Source organism: Scomber japonicus, chromosome 17 (assembly GCF_027409825.1).
Source record: "Scomber japonicus isolate fScoJap1 chromosome 17, fScoJap1.pri, whole genome shotgun sequence".
Lineage (NCBI taxonomy): Eukaryota > Metazoa > Chordata > Actinopteri > Scombriformes > Scombridae > Scomber > Scomber japonicus.
The window spans coordinates 17,845,575-17,871,561 of record NC_070594.1 but is presented as its reverse complement, the minus strand read 5'-3'; the positions used below and the strand labels follow the sequence as shown (position 1 = coordinate 17,871,561).

The 25,987-nt window shown below is 39.7% G+C and overlaps 1 protein-coding gene across 1 annotated transcript; it reads right to left on the bottom strand.

The window, feature by feature from the left end:
- Positions 1–113: 113 nt before the first annotated feature.
- cdc40 (cell division cycle 40 homolog (S. cerevisiae)) lies at positions 114–17,132 on the bottom strand. The gene is made up of 15 exons (XM_053337229.1): positions 16,753–17,132; positions 16,276–16,362; positions 15,599–15,728; positions 15,407–15,493; positions 15,113–15,252; positions 13,469–13,565; positions 13,068–13,207; positions 12,247–12,321; positions 11,672–11,717; positions 9,845–9,946; positions 8,174–8,289; positions 7,186–7,319; positions 3,866–3,942; positions 2,017–2,161; positions 114–660 (listed from the first exon to the last, which is right to left on the bottom strand). The coding sequence occupies exons 1-15, from the start codon at positions 16,942–16,944 to the stop codon at positions 483–485; spliced, it is 1,746 nt and encodes a 581-aa protein (XP_053193204.1). The 5' UTR covers positions 16,945–17,132; the 3' UTR covers positions 114–482.
- Positions 17,133–25,987: the final 8,855 nt, after the last annotated feature.

Here is a 25,987-nt window from a genome sequence, read left to right as displayed (position 1 = left end):
TTTTCCTGTCTGTATTTTAAGTAATATTGAATGATGAAAAATAAGTCTGACATCCAAATAATATAAACAGTAATAACATATATAGGGAAGACATTGTGGACATTCTTCATTGGTAAAACTTACAGAATGTTTATTTCCACTAAAGGCTGGTCATACAATTGAAAATGGAGACACAGGACAAATTAAAACATAAAAACACTTGTTTAGAAAATGGCAAGGTAACCCTCTAATGCACATTTTGTAGTAGAAAGAACTTAGTACGCATGTGTTCATCTTTGTACAGATATTACATGATGCATGTCTGAGCTCTCACAACAGGATACAAAAATACACAGCTACAATAAGACTGGATACCAGTCTTGTGGCTCTCTTTCAAAAAAATTTAACAAACTCCATGCGACATTCGTACATTTCTCTCTCTAGTCACTCTCTTGTGTCCCTCCAAAATTCACCTACTTGAACACACACATAAAGGGACACTTCTAATCCCAGAGTTTGATTTGTCCGTCCCAGCCACATGTGATGACCTTAGAGGTTTCATGTGGATGCCACAGGGCACTGATGCACACCTTGTCATGAGCCTTGATCCTGTGGTAAAGCTTTGTAGTCTTCCAGTCCCAAATGTTCAGCTTTCCATCTGCATCTCCTGACACCACATAACTGGTAAAAAAAAAAGAACAGATAGAGAAAAAAGACAGAGAGAGAGAAAAAGAGAGAGATGAGATGAGCACATGAGCAAAAATTACTTCCGTCTCCACTTCACCTGCCAAAAAGGTGGGAGTTTGAATTTTCGGTAGTTAATCTAGGCAGGAGTTGCAGTGTTGCCATGGATACCGAAAGGAAGTTAGGGCACCTGTTCACAGACGTGGGTGGTGGTAGTGGGTGACAAGAGGGGAGAAAACAGGTCTTAATGGTTGTTTTGACTATAATTAGGGTGCTGGACTGTCCTACTTAGCTCAGTATCACAAACCTCACCTCTTTCACATACAGTGCTGCTTGAAAGTTTGTGAACCCTCCATATATGGTCATTGTTTTGTAAAAAAAAAAAAAAAATAACCTCATTAAATATTATATATTTGAATTATTTATTCAACAAAAATAGTTCTCAGAAAAAATAAGAATATTTATGTCAACCCTTTCAGTTAACAGCTCATGGCACCTCCCTTCAACCAAACGTCTTCTGTAACTACTAACCAATCTTTCACATCTGGTTTTGGGGATTTTTGTCCTCTGTTCCTTGCAGAACTCAGCCAGTTGAGAGAGGTTGGAGGGACATCTGGCATGTACTGCCCGCTTCAGGTCTTGCCACAACATTTCTATTGGATTTAGGTCCGGACTTTGACTAGGCCAGTCCAGAGTATGAATACGCTTGAATGCTTTGGGTCGTTGTCCTGTTGCATAATTCATTTTCGACCCAGCTTCAACTCCCTGACTGATGGCATTAAGTTCTGATCAAGTATTTGTTGATGGGCCTGAGAATTCATGGTTCCATGTTTCACTCATTTTTTGGCCAATCACACAATTCCATCTAAACTAGTGCATGCAATTGATAAACATAAACCTGACATTACATATATAAATAAAAACTGTTGATAAAATAAGAAAGTCATGATGAAACAACAGACAACTCTAAACTGCTCAAGGGGTTCACATACTTTCAAACAGCATGTACATCTGTTTTCCATAACTCTTCATTAATTGGATGCATTTTAGAGGATGGGGATAAGACACAGAGGACTGGAGGCGAGCAGAGGTTATCTGAATGTACTTAGCATCTCTTTTATGCTTTCTTCAATTATTCATTTACTGAAATAAAGTGATCATAACACATTGGTAAAGTTTTATTTTGGCTATTTAAAAGACGGTTCAGTCTGTCCTCTGAGGACCTTTAGTTTATTTCTCTGGCATATTTGAAATCAAAATCGATCCTGTGTTTCCTAACCACCCGTTACAAGATTATTTAGCTGTGGGAAACTTCACATTGCATAATAATGTAGCTTCAAGTTAAAGACATACCTCATGTCTGGAGAGAAGTCCACTTGGCATGCATAGCCAGCCACCATGTGGCCCTTGAAGACCTTCTTCTTATTCAGTCTGAAGCGGTTTTGGGCTCCAAAGATCAGAATCTGGTTGTCCATGGACTGACACGCAAGCCACTTACCTAGGATTAGAAATAAGTAAGCAGCACGTTCAAGTATTATTATAGTCAGTATAACAGTATCAAACTTCAAAGTACATGATAGCAGTGGTATTAGCAGTAATCACTTCAGGAAGCAAACATATCTCAGTTTTTAGAGTTGTCAAAACAAGTTTAAAGGTGCTTAGTAGTAACTTGCCAGTTTGTCTCATTAGCATGAGTCAGTACAGCCATATGTTTAACAAGCTGCCTCCAGTATCTTTGATGTGGTATCATGATCTTTCTTGCCACTGACATACCTGTATATATTAGCAAGCGCTAAAGCGGGCAGTGTGACAACTTTGATCTAGTGGGACATCAAGTGGAGTCAAATATTTGGAACAACAGGCACGTAACAATTGATAGAAATATATATCTGAAGAACAAAAATCATCCACAAAAACAAAAATGTGGAGTGGACACTTTAAAAAAGGGGATGAACTCATTATTGAACCACCATTAACTTGGAAACATTGAGGAAATACGCATAAATAAAAATGGAGAGAGGTTTTTCATCAGTGACCACTCACTCGAAATCTACTTTCCAGAGTGTTTCAGCCCGTGAAAACGCCACACGTCTCAAAGTCCCAACACAGTGATAAGAGGCAGCGCTTCAGTGTCAAAGCATTACATGACTCACTGCACCTCTTGAAAGGAAACATGATGGAAATTATTAATGTGATATGAGAAAGAGATTTAGTGTCGGTGTAAGTGTGTGTGCTGCATCCTCTCCTAACATCCTCTCTCACAAAACACAAGTGAGAAAAGACGCTACTGTCCACAAATGTGAATGTGAATGCACTTGGGCTTTGTTTCTTTCTTTAAGATGGTAGGAGACAGGGGAAGAGGAGGAAATAGGTAGAGAGGCAGTGGATGTGTTGGTATGGAGGGCTGGGTGTCATTTAAGGCATGAGAGGAAACTTAACGGCCTCCCACTAAGAACGCATTCATTATTCACTCGCTGAAGAGAAACAAACCGTGTTGGGACAAATACAGACACTGCCCAAAGGAAGGCAGAGAGTATGGAGGGTACATGAAACAGAGAAATTAAAGTAGGTAGAGTGGGAATGAACAAATGGACAGAGGAGCTGAATTTGAAGGTAGTTTGAAGCCGATTGGGTGCGACTGGGACTTCTTGATTCGAACGGAGTCATCGCATTTGAAGAGGAGGACGGCAAGTTAATTCTGTCATCGTTTTAGGATTTTAGGATTCTAGGATTCTCTTTATCTTCAATGCGAACATAAATACCGACACACACAAACAGTTTTAACCGACAAAAATCAACGTATTTTCACCCGCTGCAGCTTCTGCCACCGCTCACTGACACACACTGACATGTCATTAATTGAAACTGCCGGCTGCTGTTTGCGCTGCAGTTTACTGGCATTCAAGTGTTTTCACCAAGCTCAATAGGGCAATATATGACAGCTGGCATACACGCAAGAAACAAACAAGATAATACAGCCTATAATGATCTATCGAAAAATGCCTGGATCAGGTCCAATTCAATCCTGGTGCCAGGCTGTGCATGCCCTGAGTCTGCCTTCTTGTTTGTCTGTAAGAAGACCGACACTGGGAGATATTAATGCACTTCAATATGGCAATGTAGGTTTATGCACCCTAGAGACCTCTGTACTGTGTGCCTGGCTGTGTTTTCTAGTTTGTTTGGCCATGATTTGACTACTTACCGTTGGGAGAAAGAGTCACAGCTGGCATTGAGTGCATACTGGGCTCAGCGATGTACTTGAAGTCCACAGGGATGTCCCTGAAAAAAAAGAAAGAAAAGGCATAGAAAGCACAGTGAGTATACTTGAAGAAGGGTTAGATCAGAGAACAACCTGAACACCCCTCAAGCTAGAAGAACTCAAAAGCTGTTCACTAGTGCAGCTGCTTATACCAGTTCAAAAATGTTGGTTACTGATGAGAAAGCAGCTATGGTGGAGAAATCACCCAGTAGCACCATTACAGCTGCAGTATGTAAATAACTCTGTACAATCTGAAAGAAACTTTTGATGCTTATCTGCAGACCGTAGAGTTCACCCCCATCAAATATTTTATGCTCTTCTATGTCTCTCTACTTTAGGGGTGATGTGAATCCTGGCTACTTGATCTTAAGTGGTACATGAAGATCATTCAAATCTACAGTGTTGTGTGTGAGTGTTCGTCTATTCTTGCTCATTTGTTCATACTGACCTGGGTACATGTGTGTCTTTCTGTGCTGCATGTATGTCTGTGTCAAGTAAAAAAGCAACAGCCTTGATAGCTTTGAACTCATTCGATGGTGCTGTCTAGTTAAACTGAAGCTATGTCTGTGTGTGTGTCTCTCTCTGTGATGAATAACAGCTGGAGCAAAGTGATTGCACTGCATTTTGCAAAGACTAAAAATGTTGAACTTCAGACAAGAATTAAATCAGAAAAGCAAACCCCTTGTACACACAAAACACACTTCCATTTATGCACATATACACACACACACACAGGCAGACATTAAAAAGGGCCCCTGGGTTAGTCAGAGCCAATGTCTTTAGACAAGCCAAATTAAACTCTGAAAAGATAACAAAGTCCTCAGATCTCTTCTTCTGAGCTCCAGAAATAACCAATGTGAAAGTTGTGTTGTCTGGAGAGGAGCTGGAGGGTAATGGAAAGAGAGGAAGAATGGGAAACATATGACTATACACTAATGATATTCGTCAATTATAGATGATTGATTGATATTTGTTCATCAAGCTTGGGAACAATTGCAAAAACATAAACAACATGTTTGCATATTTCATATATCTACTTCATTTTGTCAGGCGTACCATTTGCAGTGAGGTTAAGGTTACATTTTGTAATCAACATGTGGTAAAAATGTCATGAAAACCCTTCAGCTTCTCATACTGAGAGGGGAAATGAAACATCTTTGTTTATTATTTGGAACTAATGTGAAAGGAGGATTTCAACAAACATAAATACTATTGACAGCATTGTAAATTAAAGGTTTTATTCTCTGATATTACCACTGCTTTGGTACAGTCATTTTAATCAGGAAAATATTCTTATGATTGATTTAAAAAGGTTTGGCAGGGAGCTTTTTGTTTTTAAAAGAGGTCAAGGCTATAATAAAAGTAAATCTGGAAAACTCATTGAAGTCAGCATTCTTACTGTGTAGAGTGTAAGCTAAACCATGGTGAAAATAAACGAGGGTAGAGGGACTACTTGGATGAGATATCTGTGCACTTTCCATCCTCCAACAATGATTCTGATGTCCTTTATTCCGTCTACTACACCACCTTTCCTTAATACATCATCATCCCAAATGTCTCTCTAAGCCCACAGTTTCATCGCTCTCTGAACGATGTATTTATGATCAAGAGCTAATTCCCCTTGTTGGCACGTGCAGCACATTTTTTATTGATTGTAATCCTCCCCCAACGCACACACACACACACACACACACACACTCTTCGCTCCCTGATGATAAACCTCAGCAACAGATAAAGTGGTCTCCCACAAAACTTGTGTGTCTGTGCGTGAAAACGAGAACAGAATTTAAATGGAGTGTTCGACTTGTAGCTGCTCGCAGTCTTTTCTCACCATCCATCATTCGCCCTCACCCCCGCCTCCGCTTCTATTCTAGTGATAGGAGGCAGTTCTGGTAAATTCAGCCTAAATTCAGGAGGGTGGGAGGGGGGTTAGTTTGAAGAAAAAGGAGGGAGGCAAGTGCTGAGAGCCAGGTGGCATCCGTGGGAGAAAGAGGGACAGTAAAGCCACTCTTTGGCTCAATATGCCACTCGCTTTCTAGATCCCACGCTGCACTAAAAAAGCCCATGGGAGCCTCACTCTCGAAGCAAGTGTACAAAGTACTCTGGGGATGTAGTTATTTTGCTCCGTGCCATTCCATTGACATTTCACTCTATCTCTTCAACTTACAGAGTGTGTGAAAAATAAAAAAAAATGTTCACCAGTTAATCTCCCCATCATTCATACTATGGAAGAAATAGGAAAACTGGGCAGCTTAAAAAAAAAAGGGGGAGGGGGAACACAGCACTGATGGAAGTCCCTGAAAGTCCCTGGAAGTCCCAAGAATCCACAGGAAGCTTCCTTTATCAGCTGGGTTTTTTTTTTAAATATTTATTTTATAGATCTTTGAGCCACAAATACCACTGTTTATTTATCAATACATGACCCTCCAGCCTGGAAGTAGTTATTGGTGCTCTGTCTAGATTGGCCACAGAGCACAGACAATAACAACGCACTGGAACATGAAATGACTATTTCTAAAAGTAAATAAACTTGTGGAAAAAGCATGTGAACATGACTTTTTCAATAAGTGCATATTTTATTTTTCCCATTTTAATGAAAGGGAAAAGAGGGATCATTTTAAAGTAAAATATTCCTGAACTGTATCTGACCTGCCCGTCACCCCAGCACATCTCTCCATCAAATAATATAATTTGTGGAAACATTTCAAAATGAGTATTTATTAAAATGGGTTTTTGCTCCAGGGGGGAGAAAAAAAAGAAAAAAAGACTGTGACAGATGCATGTATTGCATGGGTTGATCGTGGCAGAGGCTATGACTCAGAGCAGATTAGCAGCACAGCTGGGAGAGCTTTGTATAAGATCGGGTCGTCTGGAGGTTTGCTGATGTTTACTCCTTTTTATTAATGACTAATGAGAAGAGCAGTGCAGGAGTACACCATCAGTAGACAGTAGATCAGAATATTGTGTTGTTTTATTGGCATCACACTACATGCCCTGTTTCCTGTAAATTGTACTCCTCATTAGTCTTGAACCTTCACGCATGTTAAATGAGTTGCCTGAACATCGTGACTTCTTCCGGGTTTCACCTTCACACTGTTGGAAGAATTTCTCAGAACAGCTGCCCAACGATACCACAGCCATTCATTATTAATCATTCGGTTTTGGGGGGATTATGTGCCTGGCTCGGAGGCACGATACCAAAACACTCAGGAACAGCACATTCAAGTTCTAAATGCTACATCAGTATTTCAGTGTGTACTCACCACTCCCAAACTCGAAGACTCTTGTCGTCTGATGTGCTGACAAACCGACGGTTCTCATCAACAAATGTGATGGTGTTGACGGCTCCCAGGTGACGGTCGTACTCCTGAACCACCTCGCCCGTCCTGCTGTCCCACTGTCAGAGACACAGAGGGACAAAGGGGGTTAAAAAACACAATATCCATGACGAGTCAGAAGAAACCAAAGTGGGTTATTAAAATGGGTTCACGAAATCCCCCCAAAGGAACTCTTGTGGAGCGCTTGTGTTGTGGGAGACTTTTTATGAAAGCAGATGTTATTGTGCTGATGTAGTGAAATAACAAATAGCAATCAAACAAGCGTCATTATATTTTCTGGAAAACATATGCACACATTAAAGTTAAAAGGAAAGGAAACAATATAATACAGACTCCCAGGCAACATAAAATAGGATGCATTTCTATCCAAACAGATTTAACATCCAATTCTATTGATGACATCTTTTTTTAAACCTTACTTTTACTGCAACTCACAGGAGCTTGATACAGCAACATCCACATATTTTCAATTGAAATAGACACAAAAATAAAGTGCTTCTATGTACAGAAATCTTTCATGTAAATGCGCAACATAAAATCATATTAGAAGACTTAATGTATTCACTATCTATTTTTTTCTCTCTGCATGTTGCTGCCACAGAAATCTAAACTTTAATCTGTAGAGGTTCAGGGTTCTTTGTAATACAGCGATATGGTAGTTATGGATTTCCCACTATTATCACAGATTGTTCTCTTCTCTATGCCTGTCTTCCTGCCTAATGCTGCCTGTGATTAATGGCTTGCTCTAGTCCTGTCAGCCCACTGAACCTCTTGCCATGTGCACACACAAGCACTGGAAGATGAGCGGGGAGTGTGCTGCCGCGGACACAGTGGGTACACACAGAGATTCACATGTGCATCTGCTTGGTCAACTTGGAAATACACATGAAGTGATTGTGAAACCCAACCTTACCTGAACAATCTTTTTATCTGACATGCCGGCCACAAAAAGGTTCTGTTTTTCCTCATCTGGGTTGAACTTGACGCAGTATGGTACCTTCCTGTTGGTGAAGCGGGAGATGCATTGGCCTGTGGAGGGAAGCAAATTGAAAGTAAGAGACACAGAATAATCCATGGTGGCTGTTCAGTAGGGGTGCAACGGTACAGGTAACCCACGGTACGGTCCGTACCTCGGTTTTTGGGCTACGATTTCGGTATGTGTTTACAATGTAAGGACACAGTCTACAGTTTTCAATGGTGTGTGCTATATTCCTGGAAGCAGCAACAGTTTAGCTGCTACACAGACATTTAAGCATTTCCTTGTATTTATTCAGCAGAGGTGAATCACCACAGGAACGATGCTGCCACCACTACTAGAGCTGAGAAAACAGAGAATTAAAAATGACTGCAGTCCATTAGAATAGAATCAATGCTTCTTATCAACCTCATTTCTATATTAGAATTGCTTTAACTGCAACTAGGGCAAATCTGGAATAAAATGCTAAATTCTCAGTAGAGCTGCGGGGTAGAAACTGTTTATACTGACAAAAACGCAACAACACACAGTGTAGTAAATTCAGAGCAGAACTATTTGGCTTATGATATGGATATGTCTTTAGGGGAGATCCTGTTAGCAACAAGTGGGGGAATTAACTCTTTTCTGCCCTCTGCTGGATTGGCACTCCTTAGTTGCGCTGTTGTTGGCAATTAAAATAGATGGATGGAGGTGGTGGAGAATGATAACAAGGAACCATGTGGCACAGATGAGAACATAGGGAGTTTTCAGCTCACACAGACACAGATTAAAAAAGATCACTTGAAATTAAAGTACACTGAGACATGGAAGACAACAAACTAATTCAATAAACTGTTGAAGGGTGCCGCCTGCTTAGATGCTAGGTTGGACTACTTGCTAGGATTGGCACTACTGGAGTAATGCCAATTAAATTACACAAACTGTGACTTTAATTCTTGAACTAAATTTAAAAATCCATCCTAAAAAACACGGAAAACAAGAAAACCTTATGATGTTATCTGTTACCAACACTGATTTAATAAGAGAGTCTGACAACATTTTAAGAAGTATCACACAAGCAGTTTCATGTTTTTGTTAGCTCTGCAATCATGGAGTCTTATCTAGTTCCATGTTGTTTCCAATTATACGTATAAAGGTGTTTATATTATGCCTGTTTTGGGACTTATTGTAGAAATCATTTCTGACAAACGTGTGGGCATGTAGCAATATTCAGGTTATCAACTAACTGCAGGTTTACATTTGATGACTCAGTAGCATTGACGATTTACATTTGTGGCAGCTGTGACTTGAAAGGTTTGTGTGCCAGCGAAAAGTCCACTTGAAGGGAAAATTTAATAACCAATCTGCTAAAGTGTCTTTTAGACCTAATACATCTTCTAAAAAGTAAATGTGCATGCTGGGTAAGTAAAAGCTTCTGAGATTTAGGATCACAGATCTAAATGTTGAAATATAACTCTACTTAAAATACATGCAGTTATTAAACACACTTTTTCTTCAGTATTTCTTTAAAAATAAATGTATAAGTGAGATGTTCATGTGGCGTACATTTTCCTTGATTCCATTCTTCTTCATGTGAACAAAAGTAATAATTCAGAATAGGCAGCCTACCTGTCTCAGTGTCCCACAGTTTAAGGTAGCGGTCATAGGCAGCGCTGAGGAACTGAGTGCCGGTGTTGTTGAAGCAAATGTCTCGCACTGCCTTGCTGTGACCTGAAGTAGAAGAGAAGAGGAAATTTACACACATATTAGAAGCAAATAAATAAATACACGCTAGAAAAAAAAAGTCTCTTCATATGCTCCCTGGTCTTGTTACCAAGTCTCCCCCAGCTGTCTTGCTTTGATGCCCAATTAATTTGAAGTATGTGAAATCTGGTTAAGGGAAAACAAGGGATGTTGAGGGAGAAAGATGAAGTGGGCTGTGGGAGACGAGGGAAATGGAATCTTTAAATGAGCCTGGAGAGGAGTGAGGAGGGAACAAAAAAAAAAACACATGCTCCATCTGTTTTTTCAACTCTTCTTCACTTTCTCTTATTCTCTTCCTAATCCCAATCTATACCACCCTTTGGCTTATTCCTGGTACAGTGTAGGTGATGCGAGGTCCCCGTGGGCCCGGCGCACACAGATGCCCCCCTCGTTAAAACCGGCTTTCATCAGGGCTACACTGTTTCCACTGCGATAACAGAGCCCACTGAGGCTAAGCGCCTGCCTGCTTGCTTGCTTGCTCTTTCCCGGCTTGCTGGCAGACCAAAGGCGATGCCGCTGCTGCAGAAAGCCTTGATGGTGTGTGAGTGCGTTTGTGTGCGCAGGAATACACAGATACACACAACTAGTCAAAGCAGGGCACGCATGTAATCAAACATACCCTTTGTCCAAGACTTACATCCACACATGAACATGCACATGTAATGATATGCGTACTCGTTCATGCACATCCTGCAAGTCTAATGTATTCTTAATGGTTTCCTCTTGCTTGGTGATTTTCACAAGCTACATACACATACAGTGCATGGGCTAATTAAAGATAATACAGAACAGTGTGGCAAATAAAGATTTGATGTAGCACTCAAGATGACGATAAATATAAAACTCTTCTTTAAGTAGGAGGAAAACATAAAGAGATTTAAAAATGGAAAAGCAGTGAAGAAAGGTTCTAAAGATCTTAGTCATCCATATAAATAAGAAAACAAATTAAATAAAATTTAACACCCCTGAGAGATATAAAAGAACAGAAAACATCCTTTATTAAATGGGGTTGAAATAACGAGCAGCAACAACACAGTGAAAACCTAATATATCCCTCTACAACATGGCTGTATATTTTTTAACACTCCTCTAATTGAAAAATAATTTATATCATCATCTGCTTCTCTGCTTCTTCTCCAAGTCATGAACATCTCACTCTCTTCCAGTTTATCCACCTCCTAAACTGTGTTTTTGCTTCCTGTGCGCGCCCCGCTCTCTGTGTCTTGTGCCCCCCCCCCCATGCCCCTTGTTCCCCTCAGCCCCTGGGCTGCTGAATTATGCATATTCTGTGAAGGAGCTGACAAGCAGAACCACAGCTGCAAACAATCTTTTTCTGACAGTGTGCTGTATCTGGGAAGAGTGTAAGACTGACCTGCATGCATTACCCTAACTACCCCAGACCCTATGTCTAGAAAAAAAAACATGAAAAAAAAACACACACGCTTTCCACCAATGGTCCGCAGACATGCCATTAGTGTTTCAGTAATGCTGAACTCACAGTCTGTCACCGCTGTGTATTTCCCAACAGGCGGCGTACATTTCAGACATGGAGCATATTTCATGTCAGCATGTTTGCTTATGATGCATCGTTCATGAAATTTTAAAAACATTTCATGCTGATTATCTTACAATGGATTGTCAGCATTTTTTTTTGTTGAATGGGGATGTTTGATGAGAACTGTGCTCACTTACCGATAAACGTCCGTATACACCTCCTCTCTCCGTACACCTCCCACAGCTGTGGAGAGAAGGGGATTAAAACACAGTGAAGACAGATTTGTGACACCGCTGCATTAAGTTAAGCCAGAACTGGTGTAGGCAAAATGGTGGGTTTGTGGTTAAAATTACACTGCATTTAGTGTTCATGACAGTATACACAAGCTAGCAAATGAAGGGAAAAATTTAAGCCCCCCTATTTAGCATTTATAAAACAGTATATAAAGTTAAAAAATGTTTAGAACATACTATAATGCATTTGTAAGCAGATATAAGTGTTTTATTCATTTCTGTCAATTCCTATACTGGATGCTGATATATAAACATACAATGAATGTCAATATAGTACAATACAGCTGTAATAATATAAAATGTCTTCACAGGGGAGGGGCTGCACATTAATAAAAACTTCAAAGTGTACTTATACCTGCTTATGACTACACTGAAGTGTGTTATAAACCATGTATCCATTGTTTTATACTGTTTAAGAATAATAAATATGGGGAATTGTCGTCTGTGATGTTCTTATAGCACCCAGTTATGTGTCTTACCTTGATCTTACAGTCCATGGAGCTGGAGAGCAGGAGATGACCAGAGCTTGGGAACAGTCGAATAGCACTGACACCCTGGAAAATATGCAGAAAGATGAGAAATGAGTATCTATATAACCATGTCTTCTTATTAAATATACTAATACCATCATAAGTTGACATACAGCTCAGTTTTCCATATATAATGCAGTTTGTACGTTCATGCTGTTGACACTTCATTTGAAGAGGCTATTAAATCAATTTAAAGGGGAGACATCTGAATCCTGAACTCAAACACTGCAGATAGTATATGTAGACAACACTGCCTCATCGACAGACATAGAAACTGACAAAAGAATTACTTTCTGAAAATTACTAAACTTTTTCCAAAAGACTTCTCAAAGCCTTGATGACAATATGGGCCACCATCCATCTAGTATCTACATCAGCACTTCCACATGCCTATTATCTTCACAAACCTCTTTGTATTTCAAATTAGGTTCTGGAGGCGGTAAGTTCCCGCTGAAAGCAAATAGCAGCCAATTTAAAACTCAAGTGTTTCCTCTGTCCCTGAAGTGCACCGGCAGATCTGAAGCTTCAATCAGATCTTTTTTTGAATAACCAAATATTTGAATTTTAAAATACCTTTTTTTGAATGAAAGAATGATCTCAGTTATGTCAGGGACAAGCAGCTCGTATACAGCTCTGTTATCATTTTAAAATACCCAGGTGGTTTTTACTTAAATTCTTAGAAATGCATAACATCATTTTTTTACTGGTATGTAAAGCGACATTGATGACATTAAGAAACACAGATGATATATATGTCCTTTCCTACTGACCTTGGTATGTCCTGACCAAACATGAATCTGTTTCTTAGGCAGGTAACACTTGTCTGGAGCTTCTGCAGAACGCAGGTTGATACCCACATCCTGAGGGACGTGGAGGTATGACCTGCCCTGGTAATCATACATGTCTTTAACTAGAGGAAGAACAAAAAGAGAAAAGGTGACATTATGTAAAAATCCTGCACCATCCTTGCAAAGGAGAAAGGGCTCTTTGTTGCCCAGAAGTTTCTTGTGGGGTTAAATACTTGACTGGCCAAGATGTGGCTCCAGAAAAAGTATTTAACACCATCACATCTGGGCACTCATTTGTTCCACAGTAAATCTCAATTTACCATATGAATTGTGATCAAAAGTTCAAATAAAATAGCTAATCATTTCTCATTGGCCAACTGTACCATGGAGAATAGTCTTCTCTTCTGCTGGAGCTTCTTCTTCATTCCTTCCCTTCTTCTGCCTTTTGGCTGTGATCTCATCCAGCTCCTTCTGCTCATCCTGTAAAACAAAATAAATTACAACCCAGGAATAGCCAACATACTGCAGGTGAGTTGATTTATGCTATTAGATATGTCAGAGGACCAAAAACATTTTGAGGAACTAAACCAGTAGACTGAAGGAACCAGGGACTTCATCTTGTTCCTGTGTGAGCAAAGTGTCTGTGGGTAGTGCTTTCAGATGGTTCACAGACTTTCCTACAAGTTTGACGGGCCAACTATCGCCGATTGGTTAAACAAGACACTTCAGAAACAAAGAGGCGGGGAACAACCAAAGCAAACCGGAGACAAATAAAACTTTGCTGATAGTTTCAAGGCGGTTATGATCCAAAGCAGAAACAAAAACTCAGCAAGTTGTCTGCTGTGGAGACAGACAGTTTTCAGTCTCCTTTACCACCTCTACATTTCTCCTTTTTAGCAGAGACGTGCACATAGGAGGCGTTCAGGTACATGGTTAAGTGTAGGTCACAGGCAGTTCAAAATCTATCTCATCTATCTGGGGTACTCTACTCTGAAAGGACGTATTAAAGAAATGTTAAATAAATATTGAAATGTTATAAGAAAGCAATGTTTTTTGATATTCCTAATGTGTAAATTGCTATAGTAATCAAACAATGGGAAAATAATCGATAATCGAGAAACTAATCATTAGATGAATTGATGAATCAAAAAAATAATCGATAAATTAATCTTTTTTCCCCAACCCTAGATGAATCTTCAACTGTCCTCACGATTCAGAGAGCAACAATTTGATGATAAAACAATTGTTGATGCATCAAAACGTTTCTATACATGAATTTTGCAGTTCTTAGTGAACTGAAAAGCAATATATGACACATAACTTACAGATAAGATAAACAGCTTGCGGCTTTTTGATTTTAAAATGTTAACTGCATTTTACTTAAATTAATTTGAAAGCACTCTACAGTCTCCTGCCTGTAAAAAAATAACAGACTGAGCGGGGAGTCGGAATGCACCGCTGTGTTGTAATTAATATCATGTCTCCAGCAGTGAAGAGCAGCCTCTCTGCTGCACTGTTAGCTCAGAGAAAGACATCGCTATACAACAAGCTGAGCAGGCACAGCGTTGTTGAAATGAGACAGACTGAGCATCAACTTATTTTTTATACCTCAGAGTTGGTTTATGTTGTTTAATGCTGGAGTTTGCTGCTTTGCTAATGTGAGCCTCTGAGTGACAGCTTAGAAAGTTCACTTTATACTTGCCGTTCTTCTCCCAAAAGGTAATTATTTAGTCATTAAATTAAAAAATGCTTGCAGCCACTTCCCTACTGTGATGATGAACTCTAACATGTGTGTGCTATAGATTGTACAGGTGCTGCGCTGTCCTCTCAGTTGAGCTCCACCTTTTTCTTTCTATCAATGTTGATTTTTGACTTTTATGAATGGACGCAGAATCATCCTCGTCCACATCACAATGGCCACAAATCAAACAACTGCAGAGAGCCACTGTATTTGATCTACAACACTAATAACGGCAATCTCAAACATTCAGAATATTGTTTATATTATATGATGAACAAAGCATTACCTCTGATGGTTTGGCCACATCTTTCTCATCCATATATTTCGCCCACGGCCCAAGGAAGTTGTCAATCTCTGCTGCATCCCCTCCTTTGATCTTTTTCCTTTTCTCTGACTTCTTATGTCCAGTCTCAAACACAGTTAGACCTGAAGGAAGAACCATAAGACGCTGTCATTTTTTCTTGCTTTCTACTTGTCCTTAAACAGTAGTACATATAGAATTAGAAACACTAAATAAAGTCTGATTCATGCAGTCAGATGAAGACAATCGCAGCAGATAAAAAATGTCACTAATGATTACCTTTATTTTTCTCAGCCTCTTCCACTGCACCAATGTAGCCAGTAGTGGCTACTGTGTGTGTGTCAACAGATGGATCTAAAGCATAACCTGTTAGCAGAGTTGAGGAAGTTGTTAAACACATGCAAATTTAAACAGGGTCAATAAATTGATCACATCAATCAGCCCTGTTACAGAGGTCACAGAACAGCTTACCATAGGTTGAGAAGGTCCTCCTTTGCTGTTCAAACATAAAGTCGTTGACGTGAGCAGGTTCTGCGTAGCCAGATAACATGTTCCTTGGGGCAGCCATCTGCTGCGTTTTAAACGGGTTTTGAGGACCAAACTAAAGGGAAACAATACAAAAATATTAACACTTTTAGTTAGTATAGCTGTAGACACTCCAAAGGAGCAACTCTTTTGTATGATCCATTTGTTTCACTTCAATATGATTGGATGACTTTGATTAAAAAAAAAGATGTGAAACAATGTCAAGATAGATTAACAGATAAACAAACTACTTTATTAATTTAAAATAGGACATTATGGTGTTATAGCAGCCAAATCATATACTGTAAATCACAAAGCAAAATAAATGAGGACACTTAAGGAGATAACAGGGTGAAAAGCGAAATATAGTATTATCCATGAATAGTAACAACTAATAAACATGACTTCATCACAACAAACACTGTAATTATATAACATCAGTTACATTAGAGCTGGGGGATTTGGCCATAGACATACTTTTTGAGAAGCTAACCTAAGAGCAATAATGCAATGACAGTTTAGGATTATTACTACACTACTCACACATAAGTAATGTTAAAGATTATGATAGGGATAACCCTAACCCACAGCTTTTCATTTCATTAACTTAATCCAACACTTACCTCTGGGGCAAACATGGTTTCAAATGTTGGGTTATAGGTGACTTCTTTCAATGAAGGGTCCAGATGTACGCCGGTCTCAACAGACTCCTGACATGAAGATGTACATTATCAGTGGTGGGACAAGCAATACGCTCATAATGTGGTGAATTTGTTATCTATTTAAGAGAAAGAAAGGCTTATCAAATGTAAACAGTAATGTCACTTTGGCAATATCGATAATATAATCATTTCTAAACATTTAGCAGTTTTTCTTTGACTTGCAGACTAACTTGGAGCTTCCCGCTACAAGTTAGCACTATTATTTGGTGACGTCGACAACAAATGAGTAACATACACACACACAAAATAAGTACTTCTTATGCATTACTGCTAACCACTTATATTAGACACAGTGCTATACATTCAGCACAGTGCAACAAACACTATGCAAGTGTAATAGTATGTAACACTATGCTAACGTTAGCTTGGTTAGCCTACCTTAACGGCGACCTCCGGGGCAGAATTGAGCAAAGCCACAGACATCGTATGTCCTTGCTGCAAAGGTTTAAGGTGAGCCGTGGCGTCCGGGTCGTTCGGGTCCACTTTCTTTGCATCAATCTTAGTTTCCGATTCATCTTCTGAATCTGAGTTGCTACCGTAGGAAACGAGGGAGCTTACGGCGGCAGACATGCTGGATGTTGTGAGTGTGGCGGAAGCTGAGAGGCTGGTGTTGTGTCGATTGTTTCCCTTCCCCTTAACCTGCACCCTATCTTATTTCTAACTCTGAGGTACTTAATCTGAACACGAGTTTACTTCAACTCCAGCCAGTTATCTATACTACACCAAACCAAAGCCACAACCCGGAGGTGCAACGGAAAACACAGTAGTTCTACTTCTTCTTTGATTTTTTACCGGCGGCACCTAAACCAACGTTACAGTGGCATGGCGCCACCTGCAGTATCGGAGTGTATAACACCGTGATTTAAAACAAGAAACAAAAACAAACGAAAAACTATTGATAAAGAATCAATACTCTGGATATTCAATATGTTCCGTGTAAACACTATTCTAACAGAAGGGAGAATATTAACTGAGAGGGAGACATGGACATTACACCTTTACTGTACTGTACTGTACTGTAGGGGTGGAGCTGGGGGGTGGCTTTTGAATGTTTTCTCAAAAGCCCCAAATGTATTAAAAATAAATAGATTTTAAAAATAATAATCTGGTGAAAACCACTTTTTCTGAACAGTGACTTCAACCACCTGCTGATTGAATCTGAAAGAGTTAATAACAACTGTGATTAAGAGTGAAACTTCTGATGATGTTTCAGGTGAGTCAGTGTTACAGAGTGAAATGCAATTTAAAATGTAGGCTGATTGTTATTTATTTATTTATTTCTATGTGCATTGTTTTTGGAAAATTGTTGATAAGGACCAAATTAAATCACAATGTGCGCCTGGCACGCACACACACGTTTTCCCATGAATTTAACATGAAATAACAAATTAATCAAGAAAACAATTCACAGAAAATTACCAACGCATGTCTCCTATGTAGTCATATTATCTGTGTATTCAGGGTTGGGAAGGTTACTTTAGAAATGTAATAGGTTCAAGATGACTAGTTATTTCATTTAAAATGTAATAAGCAATGGAACTATTTCAATAATTTAATCAAAGTAATGTAACTTTTGAGGTAGCCTAAGTGTACCCATAAGCCCACTAAAATCTAAGTTCAGGTGTTTTTCATGGATACTAACATGATTTATCAGGGAGATCATTTCTTATAAAGCAAGATTTATCTCTCATTTGAAAATATATTCATTAGTTCATCTAGATTTTGGAATATAGGCCTATAATAAAGATATTTGATGAACAAACTCAAAAGTCTGGCAGGGGCTTAATTGGCACTGTGACACCATTTAAGCCCATGTGTGCCCCAAATAAGCCCATGTCATGATTTATTTATAAAGTTTTTTTTAATTATTGATTTCAAAGAATTAAAAACAGCAATAGGCATAGCCTATGTATTCAGTGAGAATACATAGAATACACATGTATGAGAAAAAACCCTCCTCCTGAGCAAAACCTTAAAGGTGAGACTTCAGATGTAACCCCCTTTGTAACTGTAGTGTAATTACACATTTTTTTCTCAGTTACTGTAACTGCATTGAATAGTACAGTTGTATATTTTTAACATATGGCATCATTTACTCGCAATGATGAGTAGCCTATACAGTGAATTTTCGTCTTGTTCATTTAGGGTATTTTAAAGTCAGTATAAAACAATCAGACTGATGCACAGGAGTTCGATTGTGTGATTAAATGATTTCCTATGTTCAGTAAGGGGTGGAGTAGTACTGAAATCGACGTCGCTGCCTGCAATCGATTAGTCGACGGCACTACGTGACGGTTTCAGATAACTTGCCAATACCGCGCGCGCGCACGTTATCCTCCAGCGAGCCTCCCACGAGCAGCGCAGCGCATTACACGGGACGCTTTCTCTCGCGCGCTCCAACAATAGAGAGTGGTACGTACCATTATCTCCGGTTATAACGGGGACGTTTTACTGCGATTAAACGTGATTTCTAACTCGTTGCTGTGGAAAAGAACAGTTTGTCTTCATATGGGTGAAACAGACGGATATTTCTTTTGTTACGAAGCCTGCTGTTAGCTTAACCGGGCAAGGTTTATTGCCAATTTGATCTAAAACAGTGTCCCTTTGGAAAAAAAAAAAGTGCCCGGAGTCCTCTCCGCCGCCGCCTCTTCGAGCAGGAGTACATTTAACATCAGAGACTGTACAATCATGGATCCAACCCGGGGATTTAAATTCTTGGACACGGTGGCATGCTCCGCAGCGCAGTAAGGATGGAAAGAAAATAAGAGGGATTCGACAAACGTATCAGGTAATTTTTTGAACACAATGTGCGCCTGGCACGCACACACACGTACATATTTTTTACTTGAAAATGTGACTTAAGTAATGTACATATTAAATATATTGCATCTCACCACAGTAGCGAATAACTGGCCCAAAACCGAGTCAGTCACCATGTTGTAACATTATACTTAAAACTGGAGCTGGCTGGCTAATAATGGTCGGTAATTCAACCCTGACTGGCCATCACTGACTGTACATTTAACCCCACAACACAGGTGAAAAATGTAGCAGCAGCACTCTGACTGCGAAGTACTCCAAAAGCCTTCAAAAGTACCGACTAAATGTATTAGCGATGTGATTTATTGATTGAAGGCTTCCTTTACATTGCAAGGCTCCACATCTGCATGGGCTCCGGTGTTTCGGTGTAAAGAGTGACCCTGTTAACTGGTGACTTTCAGCCGGATGCGTCGAGATTGCTCGTAGTGAAAACACAACAAGCCTTTAATTTTACTTGAAAAACATTTTAATACACACTGATATATGCCTAATATCTACACTAACCATTTATGTAAGTTCAATTACGCCAAAGAAGCATTCACTATTCGTATTGTTTCTTAACCTATAAGCTGGCAGTGTAGCTATATCATATCTTGGGATTTTAAACTGGCCCATATTCAACTAATTATCCTGTATAATAATGTCAAAATCCACACCCACTTTGTTTTCCCCGGTTTCCCCCCACATTTAAAGTAACTTCAAGAAATGTGACTGCTTATTCTTCATTTAATTTACATCTACTGCAAGACAAAACGGACTAGACGACTATATCTGTATATTAGCCTACTTACACACACTCACTGAATTGAACATTCAAATTAATTTCGACAGCCGCCGTCACTACTAGCAACCACAGACGCATTCGGCTATAAGTCACCAGTTAGCACGGTCACTCGTTAACCCGAAACACCGGCAGCAGCGTCTTGACATGAGGAATATCATGTTGGTGAGAAACCGGGGAGAGCAAATATTTGCAATGCCCCAGAAATTATCCGACGTAACAGAAACACGCCGTTGAAATAGTGTTTAATGTGTGTTATTTGTGGTTGTAGAGTTTCAGGTTGGTAGCTATCATTTAAGCAAACCATGGGGCATCGGCGCGACCGTGATTTTATATTTTTTTCTCCGCTAAGAATACATTGACTTGCCGGAGGAGAGAGGCTGGGGTCTATTCCAGCCAGCTTGGTTTGCAGTCATGGGGGATGGTAGCCTTCAGCCCAGTGAAAATCATGCTTTGTGAAATACGAAACCTTCTTTGTACTACTTCAAGTGCAGCACAAGAGAAGTGGGCATGAGGAACAGTGTAGTTTAAGTGGCTGCTGTACAGTGCAGTGATCAGCTTAAATCCGTCTGGAGATATTCGTTGCATTGCATGATGCCAACCATGTGATGTGGTGCTGTATGATACATGGCTTGCATTAAACTGACAGACATATTTCCTGCAACCTGTCCATTTACTGGGAACATACTCTTGGGATCCTGCTGGCAACTTTTTTTGTCCACAGTAAATACAGTAGTAGTGTAAGAGCAGCCTGTAGTGGAAATGTACATCTGAATCAATAGTCAGTGATGAATGAATTACCTTTGGAGCTGCAGACCTTTGGAAAGACCAGCTGTATACTACTGTGCCAGGTGTTATTGACAGTGGATTATTGGGGTCCAGGCTCAGTTTGTGCCTCTCAAGTATTACAATTACACTCAACTGTAATGAAAGTGCACCATGTCTCAGACTGGTGAAGTGGGGTGTTAATGCAGTAGGGATTTTACCCACATTCAGTTACTCATTAATGATGTTAAGGTATTTATTTCCTGGGGCTAGGTCAGCTCAGATTTGAATTGTCTCACAAGTGGAAATTGTTTAATTCTATACACAAAAGCACAAAGTAGCAACACATTCTTGTATATATATGTGTATATACATATATACACATACATATATATACATATACATCATATACATATACACACACACACACATACACACACACATATATATACATATACATATATATATATATGTATACATATATATACTGTCTGGGCGTACAGTCGATAAATCGTAATGCATTGAGCAGCTGTTGCCAGATTTGATGAGAAGTTTGGTGATCTTGGCACATTCCTATGTTGGATATGTAGAATTTGTACTTTCCAGATAAGCCCAGATGAATGGACATCACATTTGGGACATATGGTTTAATGCGGGTGACTCCTTTACAAAACAGGCTGAGGCCCCTTGCAGCTGTTAAATGTGTGTGTCAGTATCAGTGGCATCCAAACTATCACATGGAAGCTATAGGCTGTGTTTCATAACAGCTCAGAGGGATCATATATGTGCATAAAACATTAGCCATATTGGCTGAATTTCAAGTTCCCTTCCATCCACTAACATTTTTTTTAAATTATCCACTAATCTGTTGATTATTTGGTGTTTAGTCTAAAAATGAAAAATGTGACTCACTGTCTCGAAGCCCAAGATGACATCCTCAAATGTTTTCTTTTGTCCTGATCAACAGTCCACAGCTCAACAATATTCAGTTTACTATCATATAAACCAGAATATATGGAATCAGAGTATTTCTGCTTATCTTAATAAATGACTCCAAACTATTAAGCAGTTATCAAAATAGCTTCATTTAATAGATGGCAACTGATCGATTCATTTACTAATCATTGCAGCTCTACCTTCAAGACATAACCAAGTATCTCTTCCTGAAATGACATTCACAAAACCAGTGATCCCATCAACCGTCACTCAGGTCTGAGTGGATTGATGCCCCAAGTACACTCTCTGTGGTCTCACATCACTGGCATTGTTATCCGTTAATGTGCACTTTTGCAATTGGCTTATCTCCTCTCTTGGGCTTTTGATGTTATAGGTGGTATTTTTGAGCTTGCAGGAAACATTAAACACAGGTGTAAAGTATGAAAGTGTGAGGATCCATAACCCATGCTGTTATATATAGATCTATGTAGTAACCGTTAAATTGCCCTACCCTACAAGTGTATTCCCACAATAGATCAGAATATAATGCCATTGTTTTATCTGATGCTGCTTATGAACTCTGTGCTCTGAGGGACGACATTCCACCACAGTTTGCAGTTCTCATGTTTTTCTCTGTCTTTCGGAGGCCCTTGTGATACAGCTTTGGCAATGCCTCCTGCAGAGGCTTTTGGACCTCTCTTATTTATTGACATTGCTCTGATCCTCTGCCAGTCTCTGGCTTTCTCATGCTAGCTAGAAGAATATCTCTCTTTTTCTCTTTCTTTGTTTCTCTCCGCAGAGGTGGAACGGGGTGATAGTAGAACACGGAATAGCAGAGGGCATAATGAAAGAGCGTGTAGATAGAGACAGAAAAAAAAAAGATGAAAGTAAAATGAGTAGTGATGGCTGCCCTGCATGAGGAGGAGTTGGGAGGAAGGTGGCCAGGGATTCTGGAAAAGACGGAGAGAGAGAGGATTTATGTGTGCATAATGTGCAACGCCCCTTTACGTGCCATTTAGTGGAGCCACAGACAGGCCTCCTATCTCCCAGCTGTTAGGATGCTCCAGAGGCTCCTACACACAGGAGCTATTGTTCTTCCTCTTGGCCGGACCCAGAGCGCTATAATACTGCTTCTGTCCCTGGTTTGAACCAGGCTGACAGAGTTTAGCCCGTCTGACTGGTGCTCCTTGTGTCTCACTGCTACTGCCTCAACTCATTCCCTGCTTTGTCCATATATCTGTCCATCCTTGGCTGTGACTTGTGTTTGTGATGCTTTTTTTTCTCTTCACACACTTTCTTCAGCTGGGGATACTGTCCTCATTGTCTTTCTAGCATCTTCCATTATTTCTCTCTCTACAGCTGATGGCTTGAGAGTTGACATAGTGTGTCTCACTTTATCATGACTCTTCAGATATTATTTGTTATTGATCTTTACTTTTTTATTTAACGTTGTAACAAAGATAGAACAATATTTCTTAACATAACATGTAAAAGTTAATTAATTGGTAAAAAAAAGAAAAAAAGAAACTGATTCAATAAAACTTCTTAGAGCCTCAAGCTCTTTCTCTCTAAAGATGATCCTCACAGAACACCATTATTGATCCTTTACACACTTCATACTGTATATCCACACAATATCACACAGGAAAGAGCACCATCTTCTACTTTTTACCTCTTATCACTGTTCTTGTAGCTGTAGCGGCCCCCTCACCTTTTATCCAACTAATCGTTCTCCTCGCCTCTCTTTAAGTCGCCTTCCTGCTTCTCTCAGTCTCTGTTTCATTCTCTCACTGACACCGAGGAGAAGAGAGGGTGTTGACAGGGTCTCTCACCGAGCTGACAAGACGTCTCTCTGCCACCACCAACAGGACAAAAAACACAAAAGTCCCATCTGAGCACAGAGCCGCCTGTACTCAAAGTGCAGGAACTGAACCTCGTGTCTTATCGCTGTCCTCTTTCTATGATTTTTTGTCCTCCATCCCCTCAGCCTTTCCTCTTTTTTTGCTTATCTCTCTCTTTTCTTCTGTCACATTCTTTGTATTGTCTAAGTCAGTATCTCACACACTGGTATGGCACCTCTGCTGAACAACTAGTTTGACCACAGCCGCTGCATTCGAACTACATGCAAGAGATACGCCACTCGCCACTCGCCACTCGCCACATCACTTTAGGCTCTGGTGAGAGATTTAAGAAAAGGATTCGTCTTGCTTTTATAATGTCGAGCCTAGCTGTATTTTATGTGTGCCGGTTGCAGCTTGGCAAACAGAGAGGCTATGCTCATGTTTTCCGGCTTTAAAAATAATTTCCATTTATTCAAGCCAAGAACTTTAGTGTCATAACAGTCTAAATGTGGTTCAGACCTGATAACACTCTGCCAAAACAGAGAAGAAGAAGAAGAAGAAGGAAAAAAGGTCAGCACCATATTGGCTTAAAACATATTGTTATATTTCCTAACTGCCTACTCTCTCTTCGTGGGCTCATGGACTATTTGCTGCAAAGTGAATAAAACAAAAAAAAAAAAAAAGCCCTCACGACTCACGACAGTCAGCCATGGAGCGCTGTGGTATCCTGTGACTGACCTGGATTATTCTCTTAGCTGAGAGCCAAAATGAGCCGCTACATAATGAGGTAAAACTAAAGGCTGTTGAGGCCGCTCCCGTGGTGTCATGTGTATATGTTTGGATGGTAAACGTAGTCTGATACCTTTCTCAGCACAATAGAGCTGTAGTCTGGTCCAGGAGCAAATTGGATACAGGGTTGTTGTTTCTTTTGTTGACTGGCTATTGGCTCCAGTTCTGATCGTGGGTGTGTGTGTGTGTCAGTGAGTTTTTGTGTTTATCTCCATAGTTAGGGTATTCTTAATGTTTATATTAGCAAAGCAATTACAATGTAATGTAACTGCCCCTTTAGGTCACCGAACACTTCCCGTCCTGTGCATAATCGAGATATAAATGCTGCTAACTGACTTCCAAATGATGTCTGCAGCTGCACTCTGAGCTTGTGTTTATTTTACTAGATTTTAATATGCAAAGTTAAGCAAAACGCGGAAACCCCCCCCCCCTCCGCGCCACGATCTCCTTTTTTGCGCTTCTCTCTCTCTCTCTTCTACTGTGTTCACTACTGTCTTTCCTCTCCTTTACTGATGGGTTCTTATTGAGCTGGAACGGCCAATTCCCTTGTTGTCGTGGTGATGTGCGTTGATTGATGGAGGTCGGAGAAACGGGAGACGAGGCACATTTATCCTGTAGACAGTCTGAATCCTTCTTGTCAGGACTCAGACGTTTGTATTCAATTACAGCCCCGTTGCATTTTCATTAGGATTTCTATAAGTCCTAATTTTTTCTTCCCAGTCGCTCTACTTGTGGTAGAAGTAGAGTTGAAGAGGCAGTTAAGAATTACAGACAAGCAAGAGGTAGATATAACAGATGAGAAGTAATTACCCTGTACAATCCTATTATTTTAACATGACTTACTGGTAGATGAATTACTTAAACTTCAGCTTCAAATTTCAGTCTGAATCTCTCTTTACTGGATAACAGATGAAAAAGGGTCCAACAAGAATCAGTCGAATGAGTAAAACCATGATTGATCTGATAGTCACAAACAGACCCAGAACTTATTAATGGGTCTCTCTGACCATAACACCACCCTGATTATCAGAAAATAGAGTCTACCAATTTTTATGAATGAACATAAATCAGGGCCTGTACTCCCAATAATAACATTTTAAAACTAACTAAATAATATCAATTGGAATGATGTTTTACAAACCAGTGATCTAGACATCTGTGGTAAAAAACAGTCAAGAAAAGTCCCTCTACTCTGACTAAATACTGATATTCACCAGTTAATGAAAAAGTGACCGCTCGCCACACTGACTACAATCCTTTTTATTTTTAAGGGTCTGAGAAATACGGTGGTTTGGGAAATCCGCAAGGTGAAAACCACATACTTTACAACTGATTGTGGAATCTGAAGGAAATCACACCTCTCTCTTGAAACACCTGAACAGTCTTACTAAAGTCAAACCCAGTCAACGAAAATCAATAATTGGGCTGGAAGTCAAATGGAGTGATTAACAGTGACAGTACAGAAATTGCAAATGGATTTAATGATTAAACATTAAATCAGTGGAGGAGCTTGATGAAAATTTAAAAACAAGTAATAGAGTGATAGAGTCATTACAATCTTTCTATATTAAGGTGGCTGTCCAAGAGAAAGTAGCTAAAATCATCAATAAATGACGTAATTAACAGCTGATATATCTCTCCAACAGAACTGATAAATTGCCTGTACCATATCCAAAAATGT

Bases quoted from the DNA above. Each gene is read 5' to 3' on its own strand.
- cdc40 (XM_053337229.1), bottom strand. From the start codon at position 16,944: ATGTCTGCCGCCGTAAGCTCCCTCGTTTCCTACGGTAGCAACTCAGAT. The intron at 9,947-11,671 runs GTAAGTGAGCAC...CTTCTACTTCAG, and splicing joins GTGTATACGGACGTTTATCG to GTCACAGCAAGGCAGTGCGA. The intron at 661-2,016 runs GTATGTCTTTAA...TTTTTTTACCAG, and splicing joins GACTTCTCTCCAGACATGAG to TTATGTGGTGTCAGGAGATG.